We start from the raw sequence: 16,248 nt of genomic DNA, 5'->3' as shown, positions 1-16,248 counted from the left end.
AGCTTTATTATAATTTGATTAACTCGCGAATAGTTGAACGCCAGATTTCTTTTTATCTGAAAAGCTTTAGAAAAGGAGTAGAGAGAATTAAATGCAAAACTTGAGTAATATCTTTTTTATTATATTCGTAAACTACATTCATACAGTTAGAATCCTACGACATATAATTACTAATATTTATATAACTATCATTGAACTTTACTGCTTGGAAACTTGAGGAAGTATAATAATCCATTGATTCGAATTTTACAATAAATTGCAGGTTGTTAATTAATAAAATGCTCGTTGAAGAATTGAGCCCATCGTGTTATCCAACAATTAACGGTGCCGAAATAACGAACGTGTTATCATGAAGTAGCCAGAATCAATGTTTCATGCTACGACAGACACAATTCATGATTTACGACCGAGCAACTGCAATGGTTCCCGATTACATCGTTTTCTTTCCTCGTTAACCGATTCAAGCACCAAGGAGGCGCTTCACAAAATAACCAGGGAAAGCGTAAATTCCACAGCCTGCCAACAATACTATCAACACACACATGAAGAAGCCTATTATCCTCCATTTATAGTATCGGCAGACAACGTAACGAAATGCTTTCCACGGGTTCCGGAACCAGGAGAACGAAGTATCCGGTCGGCTGTAAATTAAGGGAAATAAGATGTTTTCCTATATGATTGATTCATGGTGAAGTATGATTGCAAACATTTCTGATGGAATTAACAAATACGTCGGCCTCCGTTGATGGTCGTCGTAATTACCATTGCTCATATAATTATATAATGGCGCTTTAATGTCGACGAAATGTGATCAGGTTTAATTACACTCGCCATTGAATGTCGATCGTTTTGTTGGAATAGCTAACAAACAAATGTTTGCATTTCACTGTTCGTGTTGTTAGCGCAATATTTAGTGATCTGGACGTGTTTATGTATATCTTATTTGATGAACTTCACGCTTTTATATCGAAAAGAAATAAATAATCAATTGAAAAATAAGATTTAAATATCCGTGAACTACATATGTATCTTGTAAAATGAAACGAGCTTTAAAATCTCATTAAGGTTGCAATTTTCATCGAATAGCCGTGTATATGATAGGAAGAACAGAGGAAGATGAAATTACGAAGAATTAAAGATGTTTAATGTTGCGTGGATGTATAGTTATGGATTATAGACTTTGTATAGAACAAACGATCAACGCTCGTATTACGAATCGTATAATGGAGCTTGGTTTAATTTTATCTTTAGACGTTTCTTTATACTCCTGGTGGAGTAGACAAACCGCGATTTAAGTGGATAACTTGATCTTCTAAAGATTGCTCGGAAATACATTGCCGGTGCTGGTCGAGCCCGAATTAACTCTACTGACTTAACGAAATAATCTGATTATCTAGCTACTTGCAGTTATACAGATTGACGGCAAAATCGAAAATTAATCTATTTAAGTTTGATAGCCAGCCATATATACGCTAATTTAATTTGCGGTTGAACATGAAATTAACTTTGATACGTTCATCATGATACGGTTTTATTTCGAGGTAACCGACGTTATTAATTTTATACGGATAATAAACGATTGACCACGTCTAGTCAATTTCTTGTTAATAGTTAAATATTTCTCTAATTTTTACGGTTATTTTTATACTGTTATGAATATGTACATAATCCTTGAATGCATAGTGTTATCATTTAATAATATATTCGAATATATTCATATTGTTAGGATTAGAATATTGACGTATATGAATAAATAACTACATAGTCATTTTGCAGGAAAACGATACGGAAGATGAATTTTTGAAATAATTTTTCTATAGTTTTGTATGATATAAATTAACAGTTCCAACATGTTTCAGTATATCCCGGAAAACCATACATTTAAGAATTAAATCTATATCAGTGCATAAATAAAAATTCTTTGGTACAGTGACATGGAAATACAGTAGAACTAATACTATTGGAAATTCATTAGAACTCGACATCAATCTTGTACAAACATCGAATCATATTTCGCTCAAATTTTTGTCAAAGTAGGTCATCGTTCATGCAAGGTACAAGATATTTTTCATCGTTACTTGCAGGTGTCTTTTTTTTTTATCGACTGACGTGGAGTTCTTGTATATTTCAATTAAGTATCGTCATACTTTGGTGCAGAAAGATTTTGAGGTGGATCCCTTCCTTTGCCCGCAGGTTGCTCGTCAGCCTCCTTCGCTTGCAATATTGATATTTCCAGTTCAATTTTACCCTGTATCGATATATTACGTCAGCCTACTTCAATGTTTTACGAATACTTCTAAATAAACTTCAAAATAAGAAGATAAACGAAGAAGAATGGTCGAGGTAAATGGGCATATTCGCGATGTTCGTTATCGAAGGAACACATTTCCAGCGAATAATTTTAGAAAGAATTAAAAGCTTTCATTTTAATGAGAACTTTGGTATTGACTTGATTTATCAAAGGAGACAGTGTTACAATTGCGATGGAGTAAAGTAAATGTTTGTTTCCTCGAATGTTAATGAACGTTAGATTTTTATGATACGCACCGCCTGGACGTATTGGGCTGCGTTCACGCTACGCTCTAATGGCCACCAAGCTTTAATTCGTGCCACTTTGAACATATCGATCGTCGGTAGATTTGGATTGAGTAGCTCTAAAGTACAGTTTTTAGAATTCGGACTTCCCCGTGGCATCTTGGCTAAATCCAACGTTAATGCTCCTAAAAGTAGATAAAAGTATTCATGCCGATTGTGCTAGAACCTTTGAAACCTTCTGATGCACATACATAAAATCTTACGAGATATTCGAATATTTATAGACTCTACTATAGATATACTATACGTGTTATACGAGACAGGTTTTCCACGATAAGTGTTCAAATGTTTGCTTGTGTATGCATCAGCGATATTGAAAATTCGTCTGCAGTAGATTAATGGGTAAACACAATGATTAATCTAATGTTTGTTTTACCGAGAAAATCGTCCGAAGAGAAATGATCGCTGTCCCAAACTTGCAGGTGTAATCTACATGGCAGTTTGTCCTCGGTTTCGCTTATAGCAAAGATGGATGTCTTTTTGCGTACGATCATAACGCGCTCACCCTTGCAATACATGACGCGAAATATAAATCGCCAATTGAAATTGCCCTCTCCGGTTAAGGAATTATAATGAATGTCAGTTCTTTGATAATCATCGTAAACAATCCAGCTGAAAAATTGATCATAGCGATTTATACAAAAACAGCTCATCTATTTCCTAGTAAATTCTTCAAATAGCCACTGCTATCTGCAATTTTCAAATTCACCCTTTCACATAAATATCGGAACACTTTTCTCCGGTAAGAAATTGGCTGTCGACAAGAGGCACGTCCTCGGTGTTCCAAACGATCACACGGATTTCATATTCCTCTGGTACAGGTGGACTAATGTCCACTGCCGGTTTTGGAGGAATCTCGCTAGATTGAAACATGTCGATCCAAAGTTCCAATTTACCCTGAAGCATCGTTCGAGAATGCAAATCGTGCTTTTACAATGCTCAACGAGTATTTAGGCAGCCGCAAAAATGTTTAATTTCTGAATGTTACATTCGGACGATATCGTCCTCTCGACAATATTAGATTAATTCTTTCACAGTGCGTCTCAATCTCTTGTATCAAATATTTTACTGTCGTGCTAACCATGAAATATAGTACCATAAATTTCGCATTAAAATAAACCAGAAATAATAAGTTTTAACGACGAGTCCCCAAGTATACGTCTTTTTCCTCGAAGAAGACAGCCAGCTGTCGAAAGTTTAGCCAAACTCGCGTTTTATCTTAAACGACTCAATCTTAGTCACAATTCTACCGTAGATAAAAGCACAGACTCATCTTTTTTACAACCTGTTCCAATCCGGGTCTGGTGGCATTAAAAAGCGGACGTCTTTCGACGTGTTCAGGCACCAGGACGCAGCCACAAATGGGGAAATCTTGCCATTGATGAAGAACGTTCAGTGCCATACATTCTTGCCTCTCTGAATAGAAATCATCAATCACCGATAAAGTGAAATTCATTCTGACGACACAGTTCCCTCCCGATAGAAACGATTAATTTTTAAAATGTACCGTTTTGCGCTTGCTCGTTGACGAATGGAAATCTTTTTCGTCCAATTCTCACGTAATGCTTCCGGTACTCCGGCAATGGGAGATTGTTCCTTTTGCAAAGTTGCTCGAGTATCTGCGTCGGTCTCTCGCGGTCTCTCCACTTATTATACCCTCCCTCGTTGTACGTCTTGGATATACCGCAAGTAGCTCGGTGTCTGCTATAGAACCGATTCTCCAAGTCGATCTTCGTCTGTCCTATTAAATCGTCAGTCGTAGTTGCATCGTAGTCCCATACTTGTATGATCATCATGTAATCTTGAGGGAAAGTGGCTTCTATCTCGAAGAGCCTATAAATTATTCGACATTAACGCCCTTACGCATTCTCTGTTCTATCGGGTGTCTTGAAACGAAACATACATATAGTATTATAATCAGAGATCTCTTATACAATAATTTACTATTTAATAATATTAATGAATTAACAAGTCGAAATTATTTTAATATCTAGAACTTTATTCGATGTTTTAATATTTCTCTCAAAAAAGGGAGAAAGATAGAATTCTATAATGTTAATCGCGATAGATTCAATAATGTTGCTTTGACTGAAAATCATAAAAATGAATGGCTTTTGAACGAGCGCTATCAAAAGGATGTAATCTACCGTGGAAATTGGATAAAAGAATTATGCGACGTGGAAAATGCAACGGTCAACAGGGCGTCAACGAAATTAAAGTGCCATCGTACCGTCCGAAAATGGGATTTAGCTGATTCGGTATGTAATTCTTTTTATCATTGATAAACGTTTTTCCAAGCTTGACGCACAGATACGGGTCAGATTTTCCGCTGAGAGGATCGCTAGGCTGCAAGTTGATACCTATGGGTGAAATCGATTCATTCTCATTAGTTTATCACGCCATGTAAACGTCATAAAACGTCGTGTTTCGCACACCTTTCACGACGTAAAGTCTGACCAGAAATTTGATGGGATCCGTTTGTGGATAATCGCCACACAGACCATTAGCCGCGTTTCTGCCGCTTTTCGTTTTGCAGGGCAAGTTGTTGGGGTGCGGCCAGTGATATACACAAATGCGTCCCTGTCAGTAGATGTTATAATTTTATTAATGGATTATATTTTATAAATGGATATTTTATCCTAATATTAGGTTATAGCAATGTTCATATTTCTTTGAATGAATGTCAAACACCGTTACTTTTACGTAAGATTTACATGATCAATTTTCATTACTACATTAAAACTAAGTGATATCCTATAACGTACAAGTTTGATTGTTCCATGCAAAATTCAAGATTCAATTTTAAGATTGAGGTATAAGTGACTCGAGTAACCCTGCTTTACTATGTATATGCAGATTGCAGTGATATTTTAACCGCTGGATTCGAGATAAACCTTGAACTTTCCAACGTAATTGTCTGTATCGTAGTCGGGATCCTCGCTCTTCTTCCCCTTCCATAGTTCGAACGATCTCAGACGATCCTGAAAGCCGGCGAATTGCGGTTGCATCTCCAGTTCTCCGTTGTATACCTGTTTCCCGCCCAATAAGACAGCTGAGCTGGTGAAAATGCGCTAAAGCGTAGGTACCTTGAACGTCGTCACGAGCTTCTGATCACCTGGAGAAAAGCTGCCTAGCTCTCTGCTTCTTTCCTCCTGGAAACGCCACGTTTTGCTTAACAGAGATCCGTGGAAATTTACATACATCGAGTTACTCGCGTGACCGATCCTCTTTCGCCTTACCTCCATGGAAGCGAAGTATTTACTCCACCAGTCGAGAGACTCATCCTCCTCTGGCTTGTAGTCCAGTTTTTTCTTCCTTTTTTTCCTTGGTATCACATGCGCGAAAATCTTCTTTAAGGATCGTAATATTTTTCTAATCCATGATTTCTTCTTGTACATCTTCTTGTACGGTATCAATTCCTTGTTCTCGTCTTCTTTCAATGGATCGTAATCGATCGGCAAAGGTGCTTAAGGATAACATTATCATATGAAATGAGTTTTTAAGAATGAGATTTGTAAACCTTAAGAGCCATCACCATAGGAAATAACGTTTATGTTTATCATAGTTACAACACCCAAGTACAGTGGTATCTTTTGTTTCAATTTTTATTTTGATAATTAAACGACTGGTAATTTGTAATATTCACTTGGAACACTTTATTTATTTCATTACCAAATTTTCTATCGCCATGTAAGAGAACTTGTAAAATTTCAGAAATAATATCAGTCGATGAATATTAGCCGCACGAATAAATAAAAGAATTTCATTTTTGAGGATCTTTTTCTGATACAGCTGTATCTTCGAATGGATTGATGAACTAGATTTTGAATAAGGGACGAAATTCACTAATAGCTACACGCAAGTTAATCTCAATTTCCAGCCGAATAATGCTCGAGCTCATGTTCCTCGAGGGGTAAAAAACATTTGTTCGCAGCGTATAAACATTTCGCGGAACTTTAATTAACAAAGTTTTCTATTGCGTGCGGTGTGGAACCACATTTTCCATGGCATTATTAACTTCCGTTGAAACTGACCGCGTTCAAATATTTAATAACCACCTGAAATGCCTCCGAAGTTGGCGCACATTTTATGTGAATCTATGGTATATGGTCTATGGTATACGACGAGGTATACCAACGTCATTGGACGTTGATATTTCACGCAAGGAATCACTCGTGCTCGACGTTTTATATTTCAACGAACGTTATTTCAACAGTATTTTGCATTTTTACGTTCGTAAGAAGGAACTTACAAATCGTGACAGATTGTCTTTTAGTCCATGGAGATTTCAAAATCGATTTGGTGCCGTGTATACGCGCGTCGTAATCCTCCTCTGTTATTAATTGTTCGAGAAAGACGTAAACGCTCGGTATTATGCAAATCCCGACGTATTTGAAGCATCCAAATCCTCTTGAGTCGTAAGCTTTTATTGTGATGCAGGGATAATAGATATCAAGCTCTGGCATGTCCTTCGAGAATTTTCATATATTAACGTATATATAATGCGTACATTGTACATACACATACGAGTATGTCGATACATTTCAATCGGATTAGATATTTTTTTAACGTTAAAATAATACTTGTACGACGATAATGAAAAATGTTTGAAACGTTACCAGTTCAATGACAACATATGTCTGCTTGTAGTTACTGAATTTCTTGGCATTCTCCATCACTTCCGACTTGACTTGAACAGCAGCACACTCTATAACAATCTGAGGGTTTAACACCGGCATGTAATTAATCTTCTTCATGTCTCGTACGCCCCAAAATATAACTTCAAGCCTGTAACTCGTCATTTTTGGTCTGATGTCTTCCGGTATATTGTAAATGACGTCTTGCATTGAAGAGTCCATGATTTTGTCCACAGACTTGTCGTCTATCGTCTGAAATAATACATAGTTGTACTCGTGTCATTAATATTTCGTGGGCTATTAAACGTAGAATAAACCGCTAAACTGTTCTTTAACTTTAAAGGTGATTCGACAAATTTGTTGCTACTGTCATGCCAACCACAAGTATCAAGACGCAACATTCGTTATATTTATTTAAAAAATTATAAAGTTTAACATTTTGTACGTATAAAACTCTTAGAATAGGGTTTGTACCAGTTCATTTCATCGTTCGTAATTAAATATTCTGAAGAACTATCAATCGTCGAATTTCATTTATATTCATGCGGCCATGTCATTTTTGTGACTTAACCTTTGTATTCCGATCTACGTTTGCATTTATGAATAGAATAGATAGCGCGCGTGGGAGACGGATATTAATTTCGTAATCAATCCGCGCGTAAGATGACAGAAAAGTTCATTAGCGCGGAGGCGGCAAAGATTCTCTCTCTCTCTTCCTCTCTCTCTCTCTCTCTATCTCTCTCTCTTTCTCTCTCTCTCTCTCTCTCTCTCTCTCTCTCTCTCTCTCTCTCTCTCTCTCTCTCACGAGTCGAATATCGATCAGTATTGCCTCTCTCACCTCTATAAGCTCGAAAGCAGCGAGCACCGAACCGCTGAAATCCCTTTGCGATTTAAATTTGTACCACTCGAGTTTCGGAGGGAAATTAGGCGGCGAGTAAGTTTCCTCCGCCAGCTTAACTAATGGGATAGTTGTGCATCTCCCGCAGAACTCCTTGAAGCCCTGTAAATTTCGATTCGACATGATTTCAGGGTGAATCACTTAAAGCTTCTATTAATTTGTAAATCACTGCCATATCGAAGATCGTATATGATTAAACTTCAGATATACTTTGTAAGATTTGATATTTCGGACCATCCCCTTCTCCCTGTGCCACCTATCAAATTTTATCTCAGTACCATTGGGAAATACAGCCTAGAATCTAATCTATTTCTATGAATTTAAGAAAGCATTTCACTTACGCATATATCCTCATCGTACACTTGCAAAATCGCTTTAGGCGGATTTGATTTAATGTACTCTTTCGTCCCATGAATAGTTTTCGGCGGTAGTATCAAAGTTTGATCCCAGAACGGATCTAGTGTCTGCTTAATAATCTGGAAAATTTAGAATACCTTCAATCCCCTGAAGTACCTTTCCAAAAACGATCGAGGAATTTCCGCTTACGAGTCTAAGTTTGGAAAGTGCCAATCCTTGAAATATTTAAACGGACGTTCGAGATAGAAAATCGGAAGAAATGTGATTCGCTGCTCGTGAAACAGATTGCCAGCGAATTCTGTGGAAATCCATTTGCAAATAACGAGGAGCTTTCGAGGAATGGAACCGCGGAAATCTCCGCGGTAATAATAACGTGACGAGTTCGCGCGTCACCTCAGGAAGCGTGGGTGAATTATCGACACAGAACTTACTCTGGTGGAGGCCGTGTAACCATGAAACGTGACACGCACGATCGGATCCAATAAACCGGATGCATCCATGCCGGGATCAAAGCGACCTTGGAATATGTGAGCTCGCAACTGAAATGTCTGCAACGCAACCAAAGACAAACTCATTTTGTCGTCTCGTTCGAAATATTTCCAACGATATTACATTAATGTGTCTTTGGAATAGTTAGATCTTTAAGATCGATCAACGTCAAGTTTGATTTTTTAGTCGTTGAATCTCGTTTCAGGTGACGTTTAAATTAAGAAAAAAATGATAGCTACTAAAACCTGAATTTATCTTCGATCAGGATATTTTGATTGTTCGTTGATGTGAATCTCAATGGAAAGATTGATGATATTGGCACCTTTTGTTGTAGGTTGAATGCACAGTGATGCATAGTCTATTTGGTAATATACTATATTTTGTAACGTAGCGGATATACTACAACATTTAATACCTTGCTTGTTTCAATTCATTTATATTATCGGAACGCTCAAATTATTTCTCTATAGTTTTATGTCACGTAAATTAATGATTTCGAAATGTTTTATTGGATACAATGCATTCAAATATTAACTCGTTCGTCGAAGGATATTGCGAGAAGAAAGCTTTTTAAGGACAAACGCGTTGAATTTATGATGTCAAGCGATAACAATTTAGCGCATACTCAATTCCGTGTAAAAGGTGTGTGCGCTCGGGGAATGCATTGCGGCGAAGATTAAAATTACAATTTCGCGTTGTAGTTGTCAGGAATGCGTGCCGTTTCGATTGTTTAAATTTCTCTAGTGTAATGAAAGTATCCGATACTAAATTGCATTTCATCACATCAACGTCAAAAAGCTTCCTTGACTCAAATAAAACCCTCGACAAAAGGAATAAAACAAAGAGAAAACTAGATAAACCGTCGTTAATATTGGAAATTATGAATGTAACCCAGTGCGTGACGTGGCAATTAGGGAAGAAGGAAAAGAAGGTATTCTTGGCAAAGAAAAATATACCCTCGTTTTTGTCTGGCGTTTCTTGAATGCCAGGGATTAATTAAAGCCCCTGGCTCAAGCTACGAAACGAGACGCGTCTAAACTTGACCTTGCTCTGAAATTCTCACCAACGAGAAATTTTCATACCGTGGAACGTGTGTAGTCCAAATATTTGGGGAACGAATCAATGTTTCTCTCATGGTCCACCTTGTAACCGGGTGGAATCGAGGCCCAACAAGCTCCTATATATTCGGCGTTTCCAAGCCACAGGAAAATTTCAAGCTTGCAGGCCATGTAATCGGCACCCTCCTCATCCCGTGGATGTAGCAAAAATACGTCAACCTTCTGACCGCATAATGACCCCTTCTCGGTCATTTCTTCTGAATAAATAATTCGTTCGGCTGGAAATCGCGCGTACGCCACTCGTTTCGAGCCGGCTATCATCCAAATGAAAACATCAGGAAGGCCATGCTGGGGCTGGTAAATTTGTAAGAAGTCTTGTGTTGCTCATGATAAAATGAATTTTCTATGGAGGTGCGCGGAACAAGAAGGACGCTCGCGTTTAAATATTTTACGACGATTTGCAATGTCTATGAGTAGAAAGGGCAGCGCCTCGTTATCTTGCGTTCTCCATGGGAAATTATTCGCGAGAGAAGGGACACAAGATCACGAAGAAAAAAGATATGCAAATTTAGAAGCAACTTTGTTCCTTGTTCTCCGAGGATCAGTGTGTTTGTGTGTTTGTCCGAAACAAGCTGGTAAGGAGAAAAAGTCAGCGTAAAGCTTTTACCGTCTCAGTGAAGTGTTTAAAACTTCTCCTTTCCATTTCTTTACAGCGAAGATGTAAATTGAATACATATAGACCTGATAAGATTTATAAATAAACCGGGGAACGTTTATGTCGAATGGAGGAGAGTAGAGGTTAAAGAATTTGCTGGAGAATATTAATAAAATTTTCCAAGTAAATAGGAAAGTAAAAAATGTCGTAGAAACTTAATAGTTTACAGAATCACAAATGTAATCGGAGTCAAGATTAGTTCCTTCTTAATCTTTATATCGATGATAAAAATATTCACATTTCATTAGTAAGTAGGTTACCTAGGTACTTCGAAGAGACGTCTTTCTGTAGATTAAACATATCTAGAGCGATAGTTTCATCTTCATACGTCTCCAAGACGTTCATAACCACTATGAGTTATTTCAAATAATTACTTGAAACTACAATATGAAATTGAAAGCAATTCGATGATATTTCCATCAGAAAATAAGCGATTGTCAATGAAGTAAAAATAGCTGTTCGATTTGCCAATTGTTCCGATAATAGAAAATGTGCGTGACGGAGAAACATGAAATACAACTCACGTCTTCCCGTAGCTTTTTCATTTTAGCCAGATACTGATACGCATGTGCCATTGCTATTCTCGTGTAGTGATTACTGGGAAGTTCGCCGTTGATCTTGATCCTCTTCAGGATATTCTCGATCTCTTTACGGCATAGATTCACGCGATGGCGATCGAGCTTCGTGGTGCCACCTTCGTCGTCGTATCGCCCCGTGTCTAATGTATGCAAATAATGTATGCAATGGCTCTTCATGGTACGAATCGTCTCGTTGTAGAATTTGTAAGTGTCTGGATGTTGGAGTTCGACCATGTCCTCTAGTTGTTCCAACTTTTGCTCCTGTCGTGGCGAATTAAAATTATTCTGGTATCGCTGTTCTAGTTTGGAAACAAACTTGATCGTTTCCCGCTACCACCGTGAGAACTCGACTCCAGGATATATAAAATATTTCTTTCGAATGAAAGAACTTTTCGGTTGGCCTTTACGACGCTCTCATATTAATCGCGATTTGTAATTTTAGCACGTACACTGACTTACTGAGAGATTAATACGAAGGAATGGCCAGGTTGCGAAAGTTTTTAGCTAAAGTTTCGTTGATAGAATGACAGGTGTTTAGAAAAGTTTGAAAGTAGGTAACTTGACCTACATCGAAGGAATAAGTCGAATTTAATGGAGCATTTACGATTTATCCAGCATAATTTCCTTTTGATATCATAGAACAAACAAAGCTCACTAGGAAATCAGCGATGAAAGCCAAGCTGTTACTGTTGTGCATTCGCCAATCAAGATTCGGCCACCAAGATCTAACGTAGAGACAGGGTTTTCGCGAGCCAAGAGGCACGTAATTATATTTGCCATCCAATGTTCCAGTCAATCGTGGCAGGGTCTCGCTTTCGAACTCCGGTTTACGGTCTGGCATCTGGTTTCCTGTTGAAAATTGATCGTATTTTACATAGGACAACCGTACATAGCTTAACTTGTCGATCGTATTAACAAGTAATTGGAGAGTGGAAACGTAGTTTCGTTATGGAAGTTGGAGTGGCAGGTTCCATATTCCCCAATTTTCGATCGTTCGAAAGGAGTGGTTGAAGAAAGTATACACGAGAATCCAATACCATCGTTATTGTCCTCAAAGCATTGGCTGCGAGCAAATTGTCTGTTACCGGCATTCCCGAGGCTAACCTCGAAGCTTATCGATTTCGTCCAAAATTTTCCCCGATCGATCATACTTATATCGTATAACACAGTGACCAGGTAATATTCTTCCGTCTTCCACAAGCTTCTCTTTGAAAAAAGAAACGATCCGAGAGTTAATGGTTGTCAATTTAGACGAAAGATGAAAAGATATTTCAAGCAGAGATTGGAATTTTTAACCTAATCCTTAAACGTTTAACAGATATAAAGAACTTAAAATATTGTAAAGTTGTTAAGCTAATATCGTAAAATATCGTCCTATAAGAAAATGTTTATGAATTCGCTGTAACAAAAGCAATCATCTGGTTCATACCAACGTAGAATCATGCAAACAGGTAGTTAAATCAATGAAACGATATTACGTCGGGTTATTGTATATATTATTTACGCGCTCACTCTTGCTACACGCAGAATGAAGCGTGACGGTGAATTAATATTTATTAATAACACACAAACTGTCGTTTTATCTTATTTATTAATCTCCAATTATTCTTAAAAATCAATTTATAGCGCAAATTTTGTCTAAAGAATCATACTTTTATATAAGCACAGAAGGTTGTATAGAATATTATCCCTTTAATATAATATGTAATTTGTTGTAAAATTGTGTCTGATCAGAGACGGTCCGTTTCTCCTTATTATCTTACATTTAAACCCTTGCTTCCCATTTTTCGTTATATATAGTTAAAAGGACTGAAATCTAATGCTATAACATTGAGCATTGCAAATTTGAGATTTGTCGACGTCTAATTAGAAGATTAAAAATTTTCGAAATTTGAAATCCTGCTCTTATGAAATAATCAGATAGTAATAGAAATTGATGTACAAAGGAGGAAATGATCACTGCAGATGTACCTCGATAATAGGAGCCGCGAGCTCTCTTTCAGCACTGATTCGAGCCGTCGTTTCTGAGTCATCCATTTCGGTTTTTAAGGAGAGAAGAACTCTACCACGATAAAAAGGAAGGGCTATCGAGCACTTGCCGAAACAGCTGTTCCTTTCTGTAGTCCCGGACCCATAAAAGTGAAGGAACGATGGCCCAAAAGTCGGTAGGAAACCTGATAAAAATAACACCTAGCGATATATCATGCTATTTTGTCTTTCATGATCTTAAAAAAAAGAAAAAAATCAAGAAAAATTTCGTATCATACTATAGATTAAATGATATTCATTAAAATCTCATTTGCTTACACAATTAAAATGTATATAGTCACATATTATTTCTACATACAAAAAAATTGTGGTATTGATATTCCTTTGTTTCAAAAACTTAAACAAAAAATTAATCTATGATACATTTCGATCCATTTTTCAGTTTATAATATCGGTATGGTACTGGTAATGGAAAAACGAATGTGAATTAAAAAAGAAAAAGAATATACCGTACTATATCGAATCGAACTAACGTTACACGACGTTGGTTACATTAAATGCAGACGAGTTAGCTGTTCACGAAAAAAGGGATGGAAGAAGTTAAAATACGAATAGAACAGAACAAACAGAGGTAGTTAATCAACGTTTCGTTTGCAATTGCTTATTTGAATTTCGTTTACGTGCGATATTCTGTCGTTTAATTTATCGATCTCGATTCGATGTTATATGTATTCCTGCTGTATTATCCTTTGAAATCTTTTTCTGGCGATTCTCGACACTCGAAGAAAAGAATTTCCAATAGCGTATATAATACTCATACGAATTTACCATACTCTCCAGAATTCGATATTTTGCTCATGTTGAGAATGTAAGAAGCCACGACACACGTTCGACAGCTATTAACACGATGCTTGATAGCAATCCTGACACGTTGACACAGTGATGGGAACATTTCTCTGAACGTAATCTTTTCATTAAATCGTGGCCTGTAGGTTTGCCATGCTTCGCTCGTCGTTTCCTGAAAACGTTGTCGAAATGAAACAAACGGGTCATTCTATAAGCGTCATCGTGTCCTATTTTACATTTTGAATTTCTATGATTAAAGTCAAATGGTAATTCGGTTGAAAACACATGCGTACGCAGTTGGTAATTAGAAAGGTAAGAATTGAAACGATTGAAACTAATGAATAGGGAAATTTGAATTACAGATGGAGATTTTAATTAATAATTACCTTCATTCCGGCGAACGATATCTGCACGAACGGGTTAATATTTTCGAAATTATTTTTTACGCATAGGCTGCTCATATCTGGTAACCCGTCAGCTCGATAAATCGTAAAAATGTAGCATGCTCGTTGCCTATAGGGTAGAAATTCACCACCGACAGGCAACAAGAGGTTCCTGTAATTATTCGCTTTCCATTAATCGGCTGACAAGCCAATGTGCTCCAAATTCGAATCCACCCCAAATCGATTTTGGAACACGCACAAATACCCTATTACATTAAAAAGGCTACTGGAATGTGTCTCTATTCTCTGTCGTACGGGTAACAGAACGCAATACGAGTATGTATGCAGATGTATAGTTAGGGGTTAAATTGTTGGTGTTGGAACGTATAAATTTATAGGGAAGTGGTCGAAGATTGGGAATAAATGTGGTACAATATCTTAGATTTATGGATATATAAGAAATAAATATGATTAGCATTTAATATTTGGAAACCATAGAAAAAAATATGATCGACATCTTTGTTGATATTTTGAGTTTTATAGATTCACGGATAAAGAAATTTTGATTAAATGAAATCCTATCGGATGATGCTACTTATATTTAAAATTTGTGAATTTTATGATCTATAATGTTCAAGTTTGAATAAAAATTTCATGGAAATATCAGAGCGTATTTCAATGGGTTTAGATTAAAGACGCCCGTCAAGTAGAATATCGATTTTCATGTTAATGTCATAAAGGAGTTTGGTACTTTTTAATTTGATTCTGAAGGCGTAAAATGTCTAAAGATCTTCAATGTGGAAATTCTTAATATCATACAATTAGTAAGTGATATTAAGTGTTGAAGTATTTTGGAGTGAAAATTACCCTTCGATGTCGTCCTCGCCCTCTGTATCCGGATGCACTTTCAACTTCTCTCCTTTCACATTAATCGCGATATTACATTTGACGTAACCTTTCGGTCCTGCAGAAACATCCTTTGGATTTGTCAGCATTGCCCATTTGTGATAATATTGACGATCTGTTTAGGTCGATAAATTTATTATACCACTGCCTCTTCTCCAATATTATAAATTAAAAATTAAAATAGTATAACGGGGAACTAAGATGAATGAAGAAACTCAAGGAACTAAATATCACCTGGTTGATCCCAAACGAGAGCAACTTCGAAAGTCGTACTTCCATGAAACTTGAGACGTAAATAACCCTTCAGATATACAGCTATCGTAATTTTAGTGCTTAAAAGTTCGTTTAAGTTGCAGAAAAGATCGAACACGAAATACTGTAACATAGTTAAAAAGTTTAATAGATGAAATCGATAAAAGTTTCGTGAGAACGACATTTTCCAATTTTACTTCATTATAGATTGGTGAGTCCGTTCTTTCTCGAACCACCGTTTTTTTCCTCCGATTTCCCACTTTAACCACGACCATAGGATTTGCATTTTGGGGCAAATGTTTCGCTTTCAAAATCTTTATACAAATCTGATAGACATTCGACCGAGTTTTCCTGGGGCTCATTACGTTTCGATACACTCGATTGTTTGTATTTCACGTACTTCACGCAGTTTGATTTATCGTCTGTTTGATTGGCAAATTTCATACAAATGTTTATCCATTAATGAAAGTTAACTAATTATTTATCTTTTGGCAATGAGCTAATTTACATGTGTAGATATGTCTATTTCCTTTAACGTTGATAAA

At 36.8% G+C, this 16,248-nt stretch overlaps 1 protein-coding gene and 1 long non-coding RNA gene across 2 annotated transcripts in view; one reads left to right on the top strand and one right to left on the bottom strand.

Annotated features, from left to right (window-relative positions):
- The window catches only part of LOC132906977 (uncharacterized), an 83,503-nt gene that overhangs the window by 5,671 nt on the left and 61,584 nt on the right, over window positions 1–16,248 (top strand). The window lies entirely within an intron of this gene.
- Window positions 301–16,065, bottom strand: LOC132907084 (otoferlin-like). The gene is made up of 26 exons (XM_060959828.1): window positions 15,901–16,065; window positions 15,686–15,827; window positions 15,413–15,566; window positions 14,549–14,717; window positions 14,145–14,334; window positions 13,299–13,501; window positions 12,365–12,533; window positions 11,983–12,176; window positions 11,274–11,588; window positions 10,059–10,388; window positions 8,919–9,035; window positions 8,472–8,606; window positions 8,071–8,232; window positions 7,215–7,484; window positions 6,848–7,064; window positions 5,835–6,061; window positions 5,490–5,624; window positions 5,031–5,175; window positions 4,826–4,955; window positions 4,103–4,428; window positions 3,881–4,011; window positions 3,305–3,492; window positions 2,972–3,207; window positions 2,548–2,720; window positions 2,148–2,248; window positions 301–641 (listed from the first exon to the last, which is right to left on the bottom strand). Exons 1-26 carry the CDS (start codon window positions 16,063–16,065, stop codon window positions 461–463), a joined length of 4,905 nt encoding a protein of 1,634 aa, XP_060815811.1. The 3' UTR covers window positions 301–460.

The sequence above is a fragment of the Bombus pascuorum genome, chromosome 5 (assembly GCF_905332965.1).
Source record: "Bombus pascuorum chromosome 5, iyBomPasc1.1, whole genome shotgun sequence".
NCBI classification, from domain to species: Eukaryota; Metazoa; Arthropoda; class Insecta; order Hymenoptera; family Apidae; genus Bombus; species Bombus pascuorum.
Note: the sequence above shows the minus strand (reverse complement) of the source record. Positions and strands in the feature narration are given on the sequence as shown.

Excerpts from the sequence above, each read along its gene's own strand:
- LOC132907084 (XM_060959828.1), bottom strand. The coding sequence starts at position 16,065 with ATGAGCCCCAGGAAAACTCGGTCGAATGTCTATCAGATTTGTATAAAG. Across the intron at positions 13,502-14,144 it reads ATCGAATTCTGGAGAGTATG|GTTTCCTACCGACTTTTGGG; the intron begins GTAAATTCGTAT and ends TATTTTTATCAG. Across the intron at positions 4,012-4,102 it reads CAACGAGCAAGCGCAAAACG|AGAGGCAAGAATGTATGGCA; the intron begins GTACATTTTAAA and ends ATTTCTATTCAG.